This window comes from Pongo pygmaeus, chromosome 2 (assembly GCF_028885625.2).
Source record: "Pongo pygmaeus isolate AG05252 chromosome 2, NHGRI_mPonPyg2-v2.0_pri, whole genome shotgun sequence".
In the NCBI taxonomy this organism is placed as follows: Eukaryota; Metazoa; Chordata; class Mammalia; order Primates; family Hominidae; genus Pongo; species Pongo pygmaeus.
The window spans coordinates 165,436,983-165,452,270 of record NC_085930.1 but is presented as its reverse complement, the minus strand read 5'-3'; the positions used below and the strand labels follow the sequence as shown (position 1 = coordinate 165,452,270).

Sequence of the window (15,288 nt, the reverse complement as noted above, 5' to 3'; positions counted from 1 at the left end):
AGTAACCCTATCAGACACCTGGAGGTAGTTTGAAGGATGAGTTGGAGGAGGTTAAAAGGGGACACAGATGTTAGGTATGTATTACAATCCAAGCTGGGCAATAGGGCCTTAACTAGGGCAGTGGGGCAGAAAAGTGGACCTGAGAGACATTTTGGAGGATGATGGTGGTTTCAAGACTGAGTAACTAGAAGTATATTGGTATTTATTATTGCGATTAGAAACCAAAGGAGAAGTAGTTTGGGGAATAAGAAGTTGGGAGGGAGTAGGATGTGTTGAGTGTAAAGTGCCTGTGGAATATCCACCTGGGAGTGACTGAGCAGCTGCAAGTGCAGCTGTGGAGCTTAGTAGCTGCCAGAGGACTGGAGTTGAGGGTTTGTGAGTCATTTGCACCGACATGCTGATTGAAGCCCCGGGAAAGGATGAGCTCATCCAAGGCTAGCATTTATTGTGAGAAGTGGGCCAAGGGTACACATTACACCATAAGACAAGGGACAAAGGCAGACTTTCTCACTGGAAAAGTCTGACCCTGTGTGGAGACTGTGGTGAAATACAATTCTGACGACCAATTCTGAGGTTTCAACCTCATTCTTCCTTTGCTGCAATCCTGCTGGCCAAGGTGACCTTGTCTCCACTCAAGTGCTATCCTCAGAAGCCTTAGGGTTTGGCAAAATAGAGCTGCCAGCCTGGGAAACTTCATTCTGGTTAATGTTTTACTGTCTGAAGCTGAAGGAAGAATTTGGTTTCCCACTAGCTCTGGAATTTCAGTGTCCAAACAGCTAATGTGTTATTTAAAATGAGATTGTAACAATGAGACCAAAAACCTAGAAATTGGATTTGTTGGATTTTTTTTTGTCTAAAATACAGCGGGTTAGCCACGTGAGGAGAAGAATCCTTCATTCATTACACCAAAACAAATTTCTATAGGAAAGAGATTTAAACATTAAAAAAATGAAACCATAAAAGTACTCGAATAAAACAAGACATAGTATCACAAGACCAGAATTTTCAAGAGAAGCCCCACTTTGAAACATTGTAAACTACTACAGATTTTACAAACACCCCACAGGCTACTAGTTTTGCAAACTTGATGTTACACTGCCTGGGATAGGTGGGGGGTAGGGGGAGGTCTGGCTAATGTTGCTGGGGCTGGCTGGGCATTAGTAAAGTGCTCCCAGGATTGGGTTCCTATTGATTTGGAACTTGGGGATGGAGTAGGATTTTGCTAGGCTGGAGTAGTGGTCAGTTTGTAGGCAAAGGGCCACTGTTATCGCCAAAGCTCTGAGTGGTTGAGAGTGGCTCAAGATTCAGATTCCAGGAAGGTGTGGTGAGGAGTGATGAGGCCCGACTGCTGTGGAGCCTGGCCTTCTCTGAGTGGGTGATGGGGAGCCTCAGAAGGGTTTTAAGGCATGTGGGGAGGAGGGGGAGAGGCAGTTCTCCCACCTTTTAGGTGGGAGTGGAGAGGATGGAACCTGTGCGGGTGAAGGTGGGCTGCCTGCCGCTGTGGTTTCTCCTCTTGTCTCTCCCACCTGTCGGGCTCCGATTTATATACGCTCCTTCGTTCCTGCGCATCTTAGGCACATGGCATCCCTTGAAGCAGCTGCCTTCCCAGCCTACTAGAAATATTTTCTTATAACTGCTGGTGCTCCATATTTTCCATCCTTCTGCAGCCAGTCCCACCACTGCTGGGCACTCCTAGTCACCCAGTCTGCTTTTCACCATGTTGTGGGGCCCAATCACAACTCGTCTTGGGTGGACTTCAGTGCTGGGTACGGGGGAGGTGAAGTAGAACAGGGGAGGATTGGTAAGCCCGCAATGGTAGCAGTCTTGCTGCATGGATAACGTCCCCTTTAGGATAGGCAAAGCCTCATTCTGCTGCCAGCCAAAGCCTTGCTAGGGAGGAAATATTTTGGGAAGAAAAATTACTCAAGAGTTTTCCTCTGAAATGTGTCCCCTTCCCTGTCAGCTGCCTTGCCTATTTCCACAGCTTTTAAAACTCAGCCCTAGACTTGCCTCATATGCCATCCCTAGGCACTATGACTGCCCCCAGAAATGGCAGTGATCTCCCTGTATTAGCATGATAAGAATCCTCAATTCCTCCCTCTTCTGCCAAGCCATGGTGTCTCTTTCCCAAACCTGCAGAATCCATCCACTTCTCTCCCCCTCCATGGCCACTACCCTCATTCAAGCCACCATCGCCTCTTGCCTGGATGACTGCTCTTGCCCTTCATTCTACTTTCCGCATGGCAGCCAGAGTGACCTTCAAACATTCAAACAGGAGCATGTCCCTCCTCTTAAAACCCTCCACAAGGACCTGTTACATGTAGCATGAACTCTAACCCCATGGTGTCTTGTGAGACCTGGCCCTGCCTGTCTCTCCACGTCAGTGCATCTGCTATCCCTGTGCTCAACTAGGTGTTGACCACATTGGACTTAGCTGGCAGTTCCTGGGAAAAGTCAAGGTCTTTCCCATCTCACGGCATTTCCACTGCTCTTCCCTGTCCCTGGAATGCACTTTCCTGGACTCTTCACATGCTGTGTGAAGACATGTGAATGGTTGTCAAAGAATGTAAAAAATGAAGGTATGTGAAGCCCTCGGAATAAACATATTCCAGAGGGGCTTTTTGCAAAAACATTTAATGTAGGCTCACCCATTTCTCAGTCTCAGTAAAATAAACATTTATTTACTTAATAGCCCTTTTCACAACCTGAAATCATTTTGCATATTTATCTGTCTCTCCTACTGGCATGTAAAAAACCCCTTGAAGGTTAGACAGTGTTTTTCTTCTTTCCTGTGTTATCTCCAGTACCTGGTATACAATAGGCTCCCAAAGATCTGTCGAATGAATTAAGGGATAGATTTTTTAATTCACTGTTTCTCAGCCAATACATGAGCTCTTTGAAGGCCAGGTCCTGTTCTTACTCATCTCAGTCCTCCCACTGCCTAGCATGATGCCAGGCGTAGAATAAGTGCTCCATAAATATTAGTGAAACTGAAATCATTGGATTGAATTTCAGTTTTTTTGTACAAACTGTTCTGTCCCCTCATCACTGTGTACCCTTATCTTTTCCCAGAGCATAAATGAACATAAGAGGTGGCATTCATAAGAGGGAGAATTCCTCATGTAGGTACAGGGAACCTCACAGAATCCAGTAGGAGTTACGGGGCTGATATGGGAGTTGTTAGAAGCAGAGAGGCAGAGGTGATTACACGGCTGCACAGTCCTAAGAAAGGTTGGGGGAGTGGGCAGGGATCTATACCATTTATTCCACAGTGTATTCTGGGCTATTTTTAAAAAGGATTTTAAGTCATGTTTGTCCCTACCTCCACCTGTTTCCTTTTGGTAATGGTAACAGGGCTATGTGCTTGTTGCAGGGACAGGTAGATAGGCAAGAAGCTGTGAGTTCTTTTCCTCCATGAGCAGGAGAAAAATAGATGAACTTAGCAGGTAGTGGCTATGGCAGGAATTGTGGGCAGGATCATTCCTAGGGCTTTTAGCGGGGTTGAGAGTAGGACAGGCTTAGGACTAGTTGTGGCCTTTGGGGAAAGGAGGTGGTCACAATAGATACTAAACTCCACCCGTCTACTTAGAGCTCCCAGGAACATCCTTTCAACCCACCCACTGCCACTTCAGCCTCCCCAGAATATGGCTGCAGGCCCCATCTAGTGCCCTGGACCAGTGGCCATCCTCATGGGATAGGGAATGGGGATGGGCCTCCTAAATTTGCTTCTAGGGAGATGTGATCCTGGAACTCCAAAATAGAATTTTGAGCCCATTTCTCTGAAAACATGGCAAATATTTATTCAGTAGATCTTGAGTGTTAACTAAGGGACATGTAGTAAGTACCCTAGGAACTGGAAAACCAGTGGAAAAGCAAAGACACAGGTCTGACCTCAGGGCTTGCAGTCTAGCAGGAGAGACAGGCAGTTATACTACATTATCATAAAAGCTATCGTGGGAGGGGGAATACAAGATGTTCAGGGAACAGCAAGAAGGGGCTCAGCACACAGCAGGTGGGCAATATTTGTGGAAAGAACAAACGAGTAAATGATGTATGTATATTGTCCTGTGACTTAAATTTCCAAGCAAGTTATCAGGCAGGCTTTTATGGCGAGGCCTGGGAAGTCAGTTGCCAGGTATAACACTGGAATGCACTCTTCCACAGAAACAAACCATCCCAAGAAATGAGCTTTGGGAATACTGCCTGTTCACAGGCAGAGGACAACCCTGGATCCATGTACTGGGAAAGTGTTCTGTTGCCTTTGTTCCCCCTACTCTTGCCCCACCCAGAAGGACAGAGATGGGGAGAGATGGGACACTGCCTGGAGATAGCCTCAAAGGCACCATTAAATTCCCTGGTGTTGGAAGGGGCTGCAATACTTGCCTGAATGGCACCAAGGTTTTCAATGAGTTGTTCAGGAGTGGATGATCCCAGGAGCACAGAACTCACACCTTCATTTCTCAGGCACCACGCTGGGAGGAGAGGACACTGGGTCAGGTTATCAAAGCACTTCCAATCATTGATTAGCTTATAAACACCTGCTACAGCTGTTTGTTGCAGCCAAAATTTATTAACTTCTTTTTGTGGAGGATGTACAGTGCTTCCTAGGATTAAAAACCTGAGCAACACCCCCTGTTGTGTAGAAGATTTGACAGAATCTGTCAAAGCCCAGCTGGGAGGGGAAATGCAAATGCATAGAGGCGCTGGACAATGGATTGTAAGAGTCTCTCCAGCACGCTCAGCTGCCCTCAAGTAGAAGCAGAAAACACAGATGCACTGCTGTCTTTCTTGCTTCTCCGCTGGTTTTCCAGTTGCTAGCCTACTATATGTCTCTTAGTTAACACTCAATGCATTTGGGTTGACTCGGGGCTTAAGGCCTTTTTGCTTTCCACATAAGGCCCTGTCACCACAACCGGGGCACTCAATCCAGCTACCCACCCTAGAAACACATTGTTCCTGGAAACACCTAACACTGCTCACCAGCAGATGGCTGGATTCCTGTTTCTACCTTGGCCCACAACCTCCTGTCTTTCCATTGTATTCATGGTCTCATTTTCCACATCTGTTGCTTGTAGCCCTTGTAGACTCTAGGTTTCTGGTTCCTTGGTTCCCACCTACCTGGCAGCCCTCTCTGGACCTCCCTTTCTTCCTAACCCAAGATTCATCCTGTGTTGATGATCTAAATTACTCTCTTACTAACCCTCACACCCCTCACTTCCTCTCCTTCCTTAGCAAATCCCCATCAGTACTGCATCTGCGTTTTTGGCTGCTACTTCAGGGCAGCTGAGCATGCTGGAGAGAATCTCACAGTTCATGGTCTGGTGCCCCTATGCGTTCACGTCTACCCTCCCAGCTGGCTTCAGCCAGCCTGGCCAGCCTCACTCTTGCCCTTGGTCATCTTTCTTTTCCCGAAAATGACCTTAAACCTGCACTCTTAAACCATCCCATCAACCCCTGTCCCCTCACTCTTAGTAGATGACCTTGTCCTAATGTCTACAGAAAATCAAGTCCCTCCGCTGGAATATTCCTTAATTCCCCACTCTCCTACTGCATAAGAATCCACATCCATATCCTCCAGTTTCAGAAGAGGATGTGTGCGGTTTCTGTCCAAGACCAAACTCTGCCTTGGAGATATCTCCTTTTTGCCTTTTCTTGGACTTGATTCATACATGATCCCACCGCCCCCACAACCCCGTTTCAAAATTTCTTACTGTGTCTTTCGGTCAACAAAACATGCTAAAATTTCTCCCATTCTAAAATAAGCTTCCTCTGACCCTTTTTACCTGCTTAGATACTGCCCCAACCTTCTTCCCCTCTTAAACTTCTAAAAGGTCATTTCAGATTCCCTTACTGATCTTCTTCACATCCCAGTCACCTTCTTGCTGTGTCCAGAAGCTAAGGTCCCCAGGAGCCTGCTGGTGGTTACAGTGGACTTCTGAGTCCTTAGCTGCCTGGAACTCAGTGTTGCTGGACTCGTAGATGCAGTGTCTGCTGGGCCTTCCTGCTAGATGCCCCACAGGCACCGCAAACTTCTTGCTATGATGCCTGGCCCTCTTGCATTCCCAATCACATTTGGGGGCATCACCAGCAATGTGGCTCCCCAATCTGGAAACCTGGGAGTAATCTTTAAGAACTGTCATGTTCTGACCCCCTTTTCCCTTTTAACTGCTAAGTCCAGTTGATTATTCCTCCTAAATATTCCTCTAATCAAGTGGTTTTCAAACTTTGGTATGCATCAGAATCATCCAGAGGGCCTGTGAAACACCCATTGTTATGGCTCACCCGCTGAGTTTCTGATTCAGGTCTGGGGTGCGGTCTGCGCATTTTTAACACAGTCCTAGGTAATGCTTATGCTGATGCTGCTGATCTGGGACCGTGCTCTTTTTTTTTTTTTTTTTAAACCAACTTTATTGAGGTAAAATTTACCCATCAAAAATTTTACCCATTTTAGGTGTACATTAAATAATTTTTATAAATTTACTGACCACCATTTTTAAGGTGCAGCCTTCACCATTTTTAATGCAGTTTTATAAGATTTCCATCACCCTAATAAGATCCCTACCTCAAGTACCAGGCAGTCACTGATCTACTTTTTGTCTCCAGATTTGTCTTTTCTGGACATTTCATCTAAATGGAATCGTACAATAGGTGGTCGTTTGTGTCTGGTTTTCACTTAGCGTATGTTTTCTAGGTTTTTCCATGTTGCACTATGTACCCGTATACCATTTCTTTTTGTTGCTAAAGAGTATTCCATTGTGTGGATACAGGGCTCAGTTTGACAATGACTGCTTGGTTCAGCTGTCTTCTCCGGTTCAGCTGTCTTCTCCACCTCGGTCACTGCTGCCCTCACTCAGGCCCTCACCATCTCTCTCCTGGATAACTGGTTTTCCTACCTCTTGCTTGAATTGTCCCCTTATATTTCCCCCATACAGCTCTCATCCAGCCAGCAGCAGTGTCTCTAAACACAAATCTGATCATATCACTTCCCTAGCTAGTGCCTGACATAACTCATTGTCCTGTAAGATGAGGTTCTTAATTCTTACCTTGGCAAACCTTATTTTCTAGTCTACCTCTGCAGCTTCATGGCTCCCTGCCTTGAACTTTGTGCTTCAGGAGCACTCACCTGTCTTTAAATCCTCTCCATCCCCAAGTATCTTGCTGCTTTTCTCCTCTTCCTCTCCCTTCATTCTGGGGCGCATTGCTCAAGCTGTTCCTTTTGCCTGGAATGTCCTTTTTGCCTTCCCCTTTCTTTTTGCCTCACTAATATTTACCTATCATTTGAGATTCCCCAAAGGTATTGCCTGCTCCTAAAGTACTTCCCTGAATTCCAAGCTCCTACTCTAATTCCCTAATCCCCTGTTCCCTTCTCAGTATTATGACCTGTATTAAAATTATCTGTTTATTTTCTTGACTTGCCCACCAGGCTGTGAGATGTGTCTTATTTGCAGTTGGATGCTCAGCCACCAGCCCAGTGTCTTGCACAAAGTAGGAACTTATTAAATGTTTGTTGAATAAACATAGGCATGGATGACTGATGGATGTCCCCAAGCACGTCTTCTGACCCCATTTGGACGGCCATATTGTCAACTGATACTCTTAAGCTGTTACCATGTCCAGGCCTTTTATGGTAATCACTGAATTTCCACATGGGCAAAATACAAAATAGTGCCGTATAAAAGTACCAATCCAATCTTTCTCTCTCTTTTTTTTTTTTGAGTGCATTATTTCCTGCTTTGCACTGAGAACTGTTTTTGGCCTTAAAGGTAGTTCTGAGGACAAAGCAGGTTCTAGGTAAATTATTGCCCATAAACTACCTGACTACTCGAGGTCATCAACAGCTGATTCCCCTAATGGGCCTGTAGGGCACAGGAGAACCCACAGGGCAGAGCTGGTCACCTCCATGGTAGCAACTGCAGCTGATTCTGGATAATTAGCACCTCTAACCAAGTGTCACCAGCAAGTATGTCCAGAGTGCCTGTTCACTAAGAACAAAGTGTGAATGCTGGCTCCAGTATACCTGTGTGACTTGGGGAGCAGGCACACAGTTGGGTTCAAGTAGTTTGCTTTCTGCCGGAGGATCTCCCCTCTCCCACACTCTCCTAGCAGATCAAAGATAACATGCCTGGAAATAATTTCCCTTTTGATTCTGAGAGTTTTGTGGCTATAAACAAAATGATTTATTTACAAAGAAAGAAGTGACAGGTGAGAAAGACATCTGAGAGGACAGAAGGAGGAAAAGGGGAAAAAAAGCATGTTTTAATTTAAACTCAGATCCTGTAAAGAAGGCATTTCATGTATACCTAATATCTAGTGAGAGTCTAAATCTTGTAAAGATTTCCTCTCTAGAAAGACAGTGTTCTTCCCTGTCTTTCAGGGCTAAGTTTAATACTTCATGTTACTATCTAAAAACCATATATGATTGTGCAGAATATGTTTCTCTGCATATTACTCTGATTGCTTGCCATGGCTAAGAGCAGACAGAATTTCAAGTTTTGCATGTCTACTCTTTGCAAGAACATTATCATCTTTATTAGCACTCACTGAGCACCTACTTTTTGCTTTATATATATAATTTCCCTTTACTCAACTAGTTTGTAAGATATGTATTATTATACCCATTTTACAGATGAGAAAATTGTTATCAGGTTAAGTAACTTGCCTATGGTCAAATAGCTAATATGTTTTACTGTGCTTGTTAAAGCTGTAGGGTTGCTAAGTAATAACATTAAATACATTGTTTGATTTTATTTTATTTTTTTTGAAGAAAGGATTAAAGCAACAATCATACATATACTTCGGTACATGGCATTTTCCCCCCTCTAAAACCACCTCCCATTTCTATCTTTCTACGACTGCTAATTGCAACTAACATTTCTCTGCCTTCCAACCTCTGAAAAGTCAAGCTACCAACAAATATTCTATTAAATTATTTTATTTGCATAGACCTTATCTTGAGCTTTTTATCTCATTGGGTTAGTGTTTCTGATATGTCCCAATTCCTGCTATTTCTTAATCTTTAGGATTTTTTTTTTTTTTGGTCTAGAATCAGCACCCATTTTATTCCTTTCTCATAGCTACCACATGAATTCTTTTATCTCATTTCTTCATTTATAAGTGGAGATAGTAATAGAAAATCCTCCACTAGCATCGGTAAGATATGACTAGTAATAGTATATACCTCTGCAGATTGTTTTGATGATGAAGGAGACAAGACAGTGAGAGTGAGCCTGAGGTGCTTACCATAGAACCTGACAAATATCCCCTAGTAAGGGAACCAGAAGTCTCAGGGCTTTTCTGCCCAGTGTGTAGCCTTTGGCAGCATGTGGCTATTGAGCATGCAACATGTGTCTAGCCTGAATTGGAATGTGCTTGCTTTAGGTGTAAAATATATGCTGGATTTCGAAGATTTGTAGAAAACAAAGTAAAATATCTCAATAATTTTTCATATTTACTACATGTTGAAATGATAATATTTTGGCTATATTGGGTTAAAGAAAATCCATTATTAAAATTAATTTCACCTGTTTCACTTTAATGTTTTAATGTGGTCACTAGAAAATTTAAAATAAGATACAGTTATGCATCCCATAGCGACAGGGACACGTTCTGAGAAATGCATTGTTAGGCGTTTTCCTCATTGTGTGAACATCATAGGGTATTTATGCAAACCTAGTTGTTATAGCCTACTGCATGTCTAGGCTATATGGGATAGCCTATTGCTCCTAGGCTCCAAATCTGTACAGCATGTTACTGTACTGAATACTATAGGTGGCTGTAACACATGGTGTTGTGTATCTAAACATAGAAAAGGTATGGTAAAAATATGGTATAAAATGGTATACCTGTGCAGGGCACTTACCATGACTGGAGCTTGCAGGACTGGGAGGTGCTTTGGGTGAGTCAGTGAGTGAGTGGTGAGTGAATGTGAAGGCCTGGGACATTCTTGTACACTACCATAGACTTTGTAAACACTGTGCACTTAGGCTACACTAAGTAGCACAGAAAAATCTTATTTTTAAGATTTTTCTTTCTTCAATAATAAATTAACATTAGCTAACTGTAACATTTTTACTTTATAAACTTTTAATTTAAAAAAGCTTTTGGTCGGGCACTGTGGCTCACACCTGTAATCCCAGCACTTTGGGCGGCCAAGGCGGGTGGATCACGAGGTCAGGAGTTAGAGACCAGCCTGACCAACATGGTGAAACCCCTTCGCTACTAAAAATACAAAAATTAGCCAGGCTTGTTGGTGCGCACGTGTAATCTCAGCTACTCAGGAGGCTGAGGCAGGAGAATCGCTTGAACCCGGGAGACGGAGGTTGCAGTGAGCTGAGATCGCGCCACTGCACTCCAGCCTGGGCGACAGAGTGAGACTCCGTCTCAAAACAAAAAACAAACAAACAAACAAACCTTTCAACTTATTTGTAATAACATAGCTTAAAACACAAACATATTGTACAGCTGTACAAAAGTATTTTCTTTATATTGTTATAAGCTTTTTTTTCTATTTTTAAAAAGTGTTTTTGTAGCTTTTTAAACTTTTTTTTTTGTTAAAAACTAAGACAGACACACTCATTAGCCTTGGCCTACACAGGGTCAGGACCATCACTATGTTCCACCTCCACATCTTGTTCCTCTGGGAAGTCTTCAGGGGCAGTAAAACACATGGAGCTGTCATCGCCTGTGATAATAATTCCTCTTTGAGGAATACCTCCTGAAGGGCCTGCATAAGGCTGTTTTACAGTTAACTTTTTTTTTTTCCTAGTAAGTAGAAGGAGTAACACTCTAAAGTAAAGATGAAAAGTATAGTATAGTAAATACATAAACCAGTAATGTGGTCATTTATTATCATTATCAAGTATTATGTACTGTACATGATTGTGTGTGCTAGACTTTTATATTACTGGCAGTGCAGTAGGCTTGTTTATTATACCAGCATCACCACAAACACACAAGTAATTCATTGCACTCGGACCTTAGGAGAACCACAACATCACTAGGCAATAGTAATTTTTCAGCTCCATTATAATCTTATGGGACCACCTACATATATGTGGTCCATCGTTGACTGAAATACCCATGATCGAATGTGGTTCATATTATCTTTCTCTCAAACAGTGCATGTGGTTTTCTTTTTTTTTTTTTTTTTGAGACAGAGTCTTGCTCTGTCACGCAGGCTGGAGTGCAGTGGCACAATCTGGGCTTACTGCAAGCTCCGCCACTCGGGTTCACACCATTCTCCTGCCTCAGCCTCCCAAGTAGCTGGGACTACAGGCACCCACCACCAGGCCCGGCTAATTTTTTTGTATTTTTAGTAGAGACAGGGTTTCACTGTGTTAGCCAGGATGGTCTCTATCATCCTGACCTCATGATCCGCCCACCTCGGCCTCCCAAAGTGCTGGGATTATAGGTGTGAGCCACCGCGCCCAGCCGCATGTGGTTTTCAATTGTTACCAGCAATCATGACCTTTCATGGACTCCACAGCATTAGAAGAACAATGTTTACGGCCTTCAAGAACTTTCAGGGTGAAGCTATTTCTCTAGGATCAGCTTTTCATGTGGCAGTAGCCTTGGGCCTGTCACAGCCCTGTGTCTCAGCCTCTCACCAACCCTGGCTTAGTTTTCAACAGAGACAGAAACTTGAGCCAGAAGAAATGGATGTCACTACACAGTTCACCCCTGACATCTGTGATAGTGTATGTTATCACTGAGATGTTCTCATTTAAACTATGTTATAAGGGCAAGGGGAAAGAAGTAAGAAAAATTTGCTATCATGTAGAAAATTCTGGGGAACCTCAAATAACTCACTTGATATTTAGCAGGAGTTTATGCTATCATCTGTCCCTACAATAGACATTTTATCATGGTAAGGGTGTGGTCAGCAATAGAAAACTATGATCTCAGCAGAAGTCCCTCTACCACCCCATAGCTTAGTAATTTTCTTACCAACAGCTAGCTGAGGTAGTGTGCATCCCAGACGCTCAGCAATTGGGGAAAGGTCTTTCAGCTTGTTTTGTTGTTTTCTCCCTTCTTCACTTACAATTCTCTCTTTCAACCACTGGTAGCACTGGAGAAAAGCATAACATTGAAATGTTAATGTCTGTAAAGATCTGATGTCAAAGAATGGTAATTCAATAAAATATGTGAACCTCATAATGATTTTCTGAATTTTTTGACCCTTATGTTTCACACTGACAGGGATGATTTCATGCAAAGAAATGTTCCTCACGATCTTGCTCCTTGTTTATTGGTTCAAAACAGATTGATTTTGACTAATATTCACCAATCAAATTGATCAGCCTGCACAGAAGTTATTATAACCCTGACCGTGACATATAAGCACTTATATCCTAGCCTGTCCAATAGAAGAAGTAATATTTCTTATTGGGATAGCCCAATTTTAGAATGTAGCAAAAAAAAAAAAGCGCATTTACATTTTACCAAGATCTATTATGTCTTCTTTTTATTAAGAAAGCTGGGTGCCAAGCTTTCTGCTCAAATAAAACCATTATTTTACATTTTTGTTTAACTCTTTTTGTCCCCCTTGCCTTCAATTCACTGCTAATCTCTTATTCTTTTTATAATGGGTCTTTGTTGTTAGCTTCTGCAGCTTCTTCCTAGAAGCAGACATGGCATAACTGATAGGTACTGAGTTGATTTTTAAAATTTTAAAGTAGATAAAGACTCTGCAAATGTTATTACCCATTGTATAACTATTGAAACTTAAAAAAGTAAAGAAACTCAAAACAGGAAACTATTATTTAAAGCCAATGAGAAGAAACTGACCCTGATCTATAGACTACAAAATGAACCTAATTTCCTAAATATAAAGCGAAAAATCTTTTAGAACTTCTCAATGCCCTACTTTCCAGAAGGCTCTGCTCTTACTATGAGAAAGGGAACAATAGACTCTTCTACGTAAAGTGAGCACAAAGCAGCAACACCCAGAGGAAAAGAGTATTTGTAAGAGTGTTAGTCTGTTTTAGGGAAAACAATTACAAATCATCACACTGTGTGGCAATGTGGACTTTCTCTCTTGCGTGTAATTGTGACATAATCGCCATCGCAGATCTTTATCTTCCCAGAGGCCGCAGAATGCTCTGCAACAGGCAGTGGGCCATGGACACTGCACCCACATGATTTCAATAGGCTGCTGGCTTTTGTTTTTTGAGCATTTTTTCATCATTCTAAGACAATATTTCCAAAGAAAAGGGTAACCACATTATGTTTTATTGTGATTTTTTGAGTTATTTTGCCAATGAGAAAAGGAGAAGGGCAAGCCACCCCAGTTGTGCCTCCTAAATCTCAAAGGCTTATGGGCTGGCTCCTAACCTGGTAGCCTGCTTGGGGAGATGGCTAAAGTTTTCCCAGCCTTAGCTCTGAGAAGCCTCAGCTTCTTCAAAAAGAAGAGCGGCCTGGAGCATCTCTCCAGAGATGACAGTTGGTGCCAGTGGTGATGAGGTGGGCATTGTGAACAATGGACACTGTCTTGGGGCCGGGGCAGACTTCCTGGGCCAGAGTGCTGTCTATGTCAGAGAGTCCCTGAACTTACTTTTGGTGTCCTCAGTGGGAAAAACATCACCAATCCTCACTAAAGTTTCATAACATCTTTCAGAGGACCAATATCTCTGAATGTTATTCAAACCAACTAACAAAGATTGAAAACTAATAGCCAACTGCTTTTTGAACAATTGCTTCTTATTAGTATTAGAATTTCTGAGTTTCAGTATATACCATGCATGTAAAGAGTGGTTGGTTTATCAATCAATCTTTTGTAACTTTTCCGTTTTTGAAATCTTGTATGCAGTGCATTCTCTTTCTTAGGATTGGGTTACAAGTTCTATTTATGTGTGTATGTATATGTGTATGTGTGTGACACACATATACACACACACACCATTTTCAGAGACAGACTTCCAAAAGTAAAAAAAATTAAAAAGTAAAAATCAAGCAATTATTTATTGAGTCCCTATCTCTCCATGTTCAACACCATAAATCTCATTGTTGCTTTAACCAAGGAAATACAAGCAGATTAGGGTTTTCAAAAAGTAGATGCATAGTTTTTATACTGCCTTCCTCACACCAAAGGAAACAAAAGTGTGTTGGAAATAAACAGCTTTAACTCCTTTACAAATGAGAAAATGTTAGCAGAGATAGGAGATGAGGCTTAATTAAAATGTTAATTAAGTATGGAAGCAAACAAGTGTGTTTTGTAGGAAGGTTGGGGGTGGGTGTAGTTGTGGCAGTAATAAACCCTGCTTGCTGACGGGGCAGTAATCCATGAATCAAAAGGTGAAATCTCCTCATCCAACCCTATCCTATCACCCCACTGCACTGCAATGATTTGATTACATGTTGGTTTTTCTAAACCTAGCAGGTAGAAGCCAGGGATGGCTCATTGTTCATGTCAGCATCTCCAGTTCTGACACTTATGGCTGGCAAGGAGGAGGGGCTCAACCAATATGGTGGTCAGGGAGGAGTCAGAGAAACCAGAGTTCCATGGGGTCAAAATAAATCTCTTCCCGTTTTTCAGACTGATCATGACACCTCCTCCCCAATGCAGTGTGACTCTGCCAGCAGTCCTGTGGGACTCCACAGGGCTTGTGGATTCCATATTATTTCATAATTCACCCCTTCATATGTCTGTCCCTATTACAAGTCCCGGAGCTACTCCTTGAGGGTTGAGACTGTCCCATTCATCCCTGTGTCCTCAGCACCCAGCACAAAGTCTGAGTATACTCACTAAATATTTGTCAAAGGGACAATTGAATGAGCTTTTCTCCACAGATTAGTTGGCTATTAGTTTTATGTATGTTACAAAACTCTAAATTTTCCTAAAGCCTATTTCTTTGCCCTCTCCCAATGCTATGATGATTTTATATGTCCCTATTTCATAGGTATTGATATTGGGGTGAGAATAGTCTGTGAGACTTGCCCCAAATCCCTAATTAGTTGTTAGTTAATCTTGGATTGAACTCAGGATGAAACTGGAGCCATGGACAGAATCAGTCACATTTCAGTTCTGAACACTGTCTAGAATAATTTAACAACCAAGATCGTTGACTATTTCTGCTTAAACATCAAAGTCTTTGACTCAAAACAAAAACAAAGTTACTATTGAGGTTGAGATCTCTAGGTAAAATGCTAGAGCCGAAAACTTGCCTTCTGAAATTTTACCATAATGTACAATATGCTTAGTTTCTTAATATGAACACTTGATGTACTTGGACCACCTCTCTCTCCCAACTTTGATTCATCGAGGTGTGCATGCTTCTTATTTTTCTTTGA

At 42.5% G+C, this 15,288-nt stretch overlaps 1 protein-coding gene across 3 annotated transcripts in view; it reads right to left on the bottom strand.

Annotated features, from left to right (window-relative positions):
* Positions 1 to 15,288, bottom strand: part of KCNAB1 (potassium voltage-gated channel subfamily A regulatory beta subunit 1) — a 487,064-nt gene that overhangs the window by 5,250 nt on the left and 466,526 nt on the right. For all 3 annotated transcript variants that reach the window (XM_054480674.2, XM_054480675.2, XM_054480676.2), the window contains 2 exons: positions 11,947 to 12,067; positions 4,384 to 4,472 (listed from right to left, as the gene is read on the bottom strand). In XM_054480674.2, the coding sequence (XP_054336649.1) occupies positions 4,384 to 4,472; positions 11,947 to 12,067 (210 nt within the window). The remainder of the gene's footprint in view (positions 1 to 4,383; positions 4,473 to 11,946; positions 12,068 to 15,288) is intronic.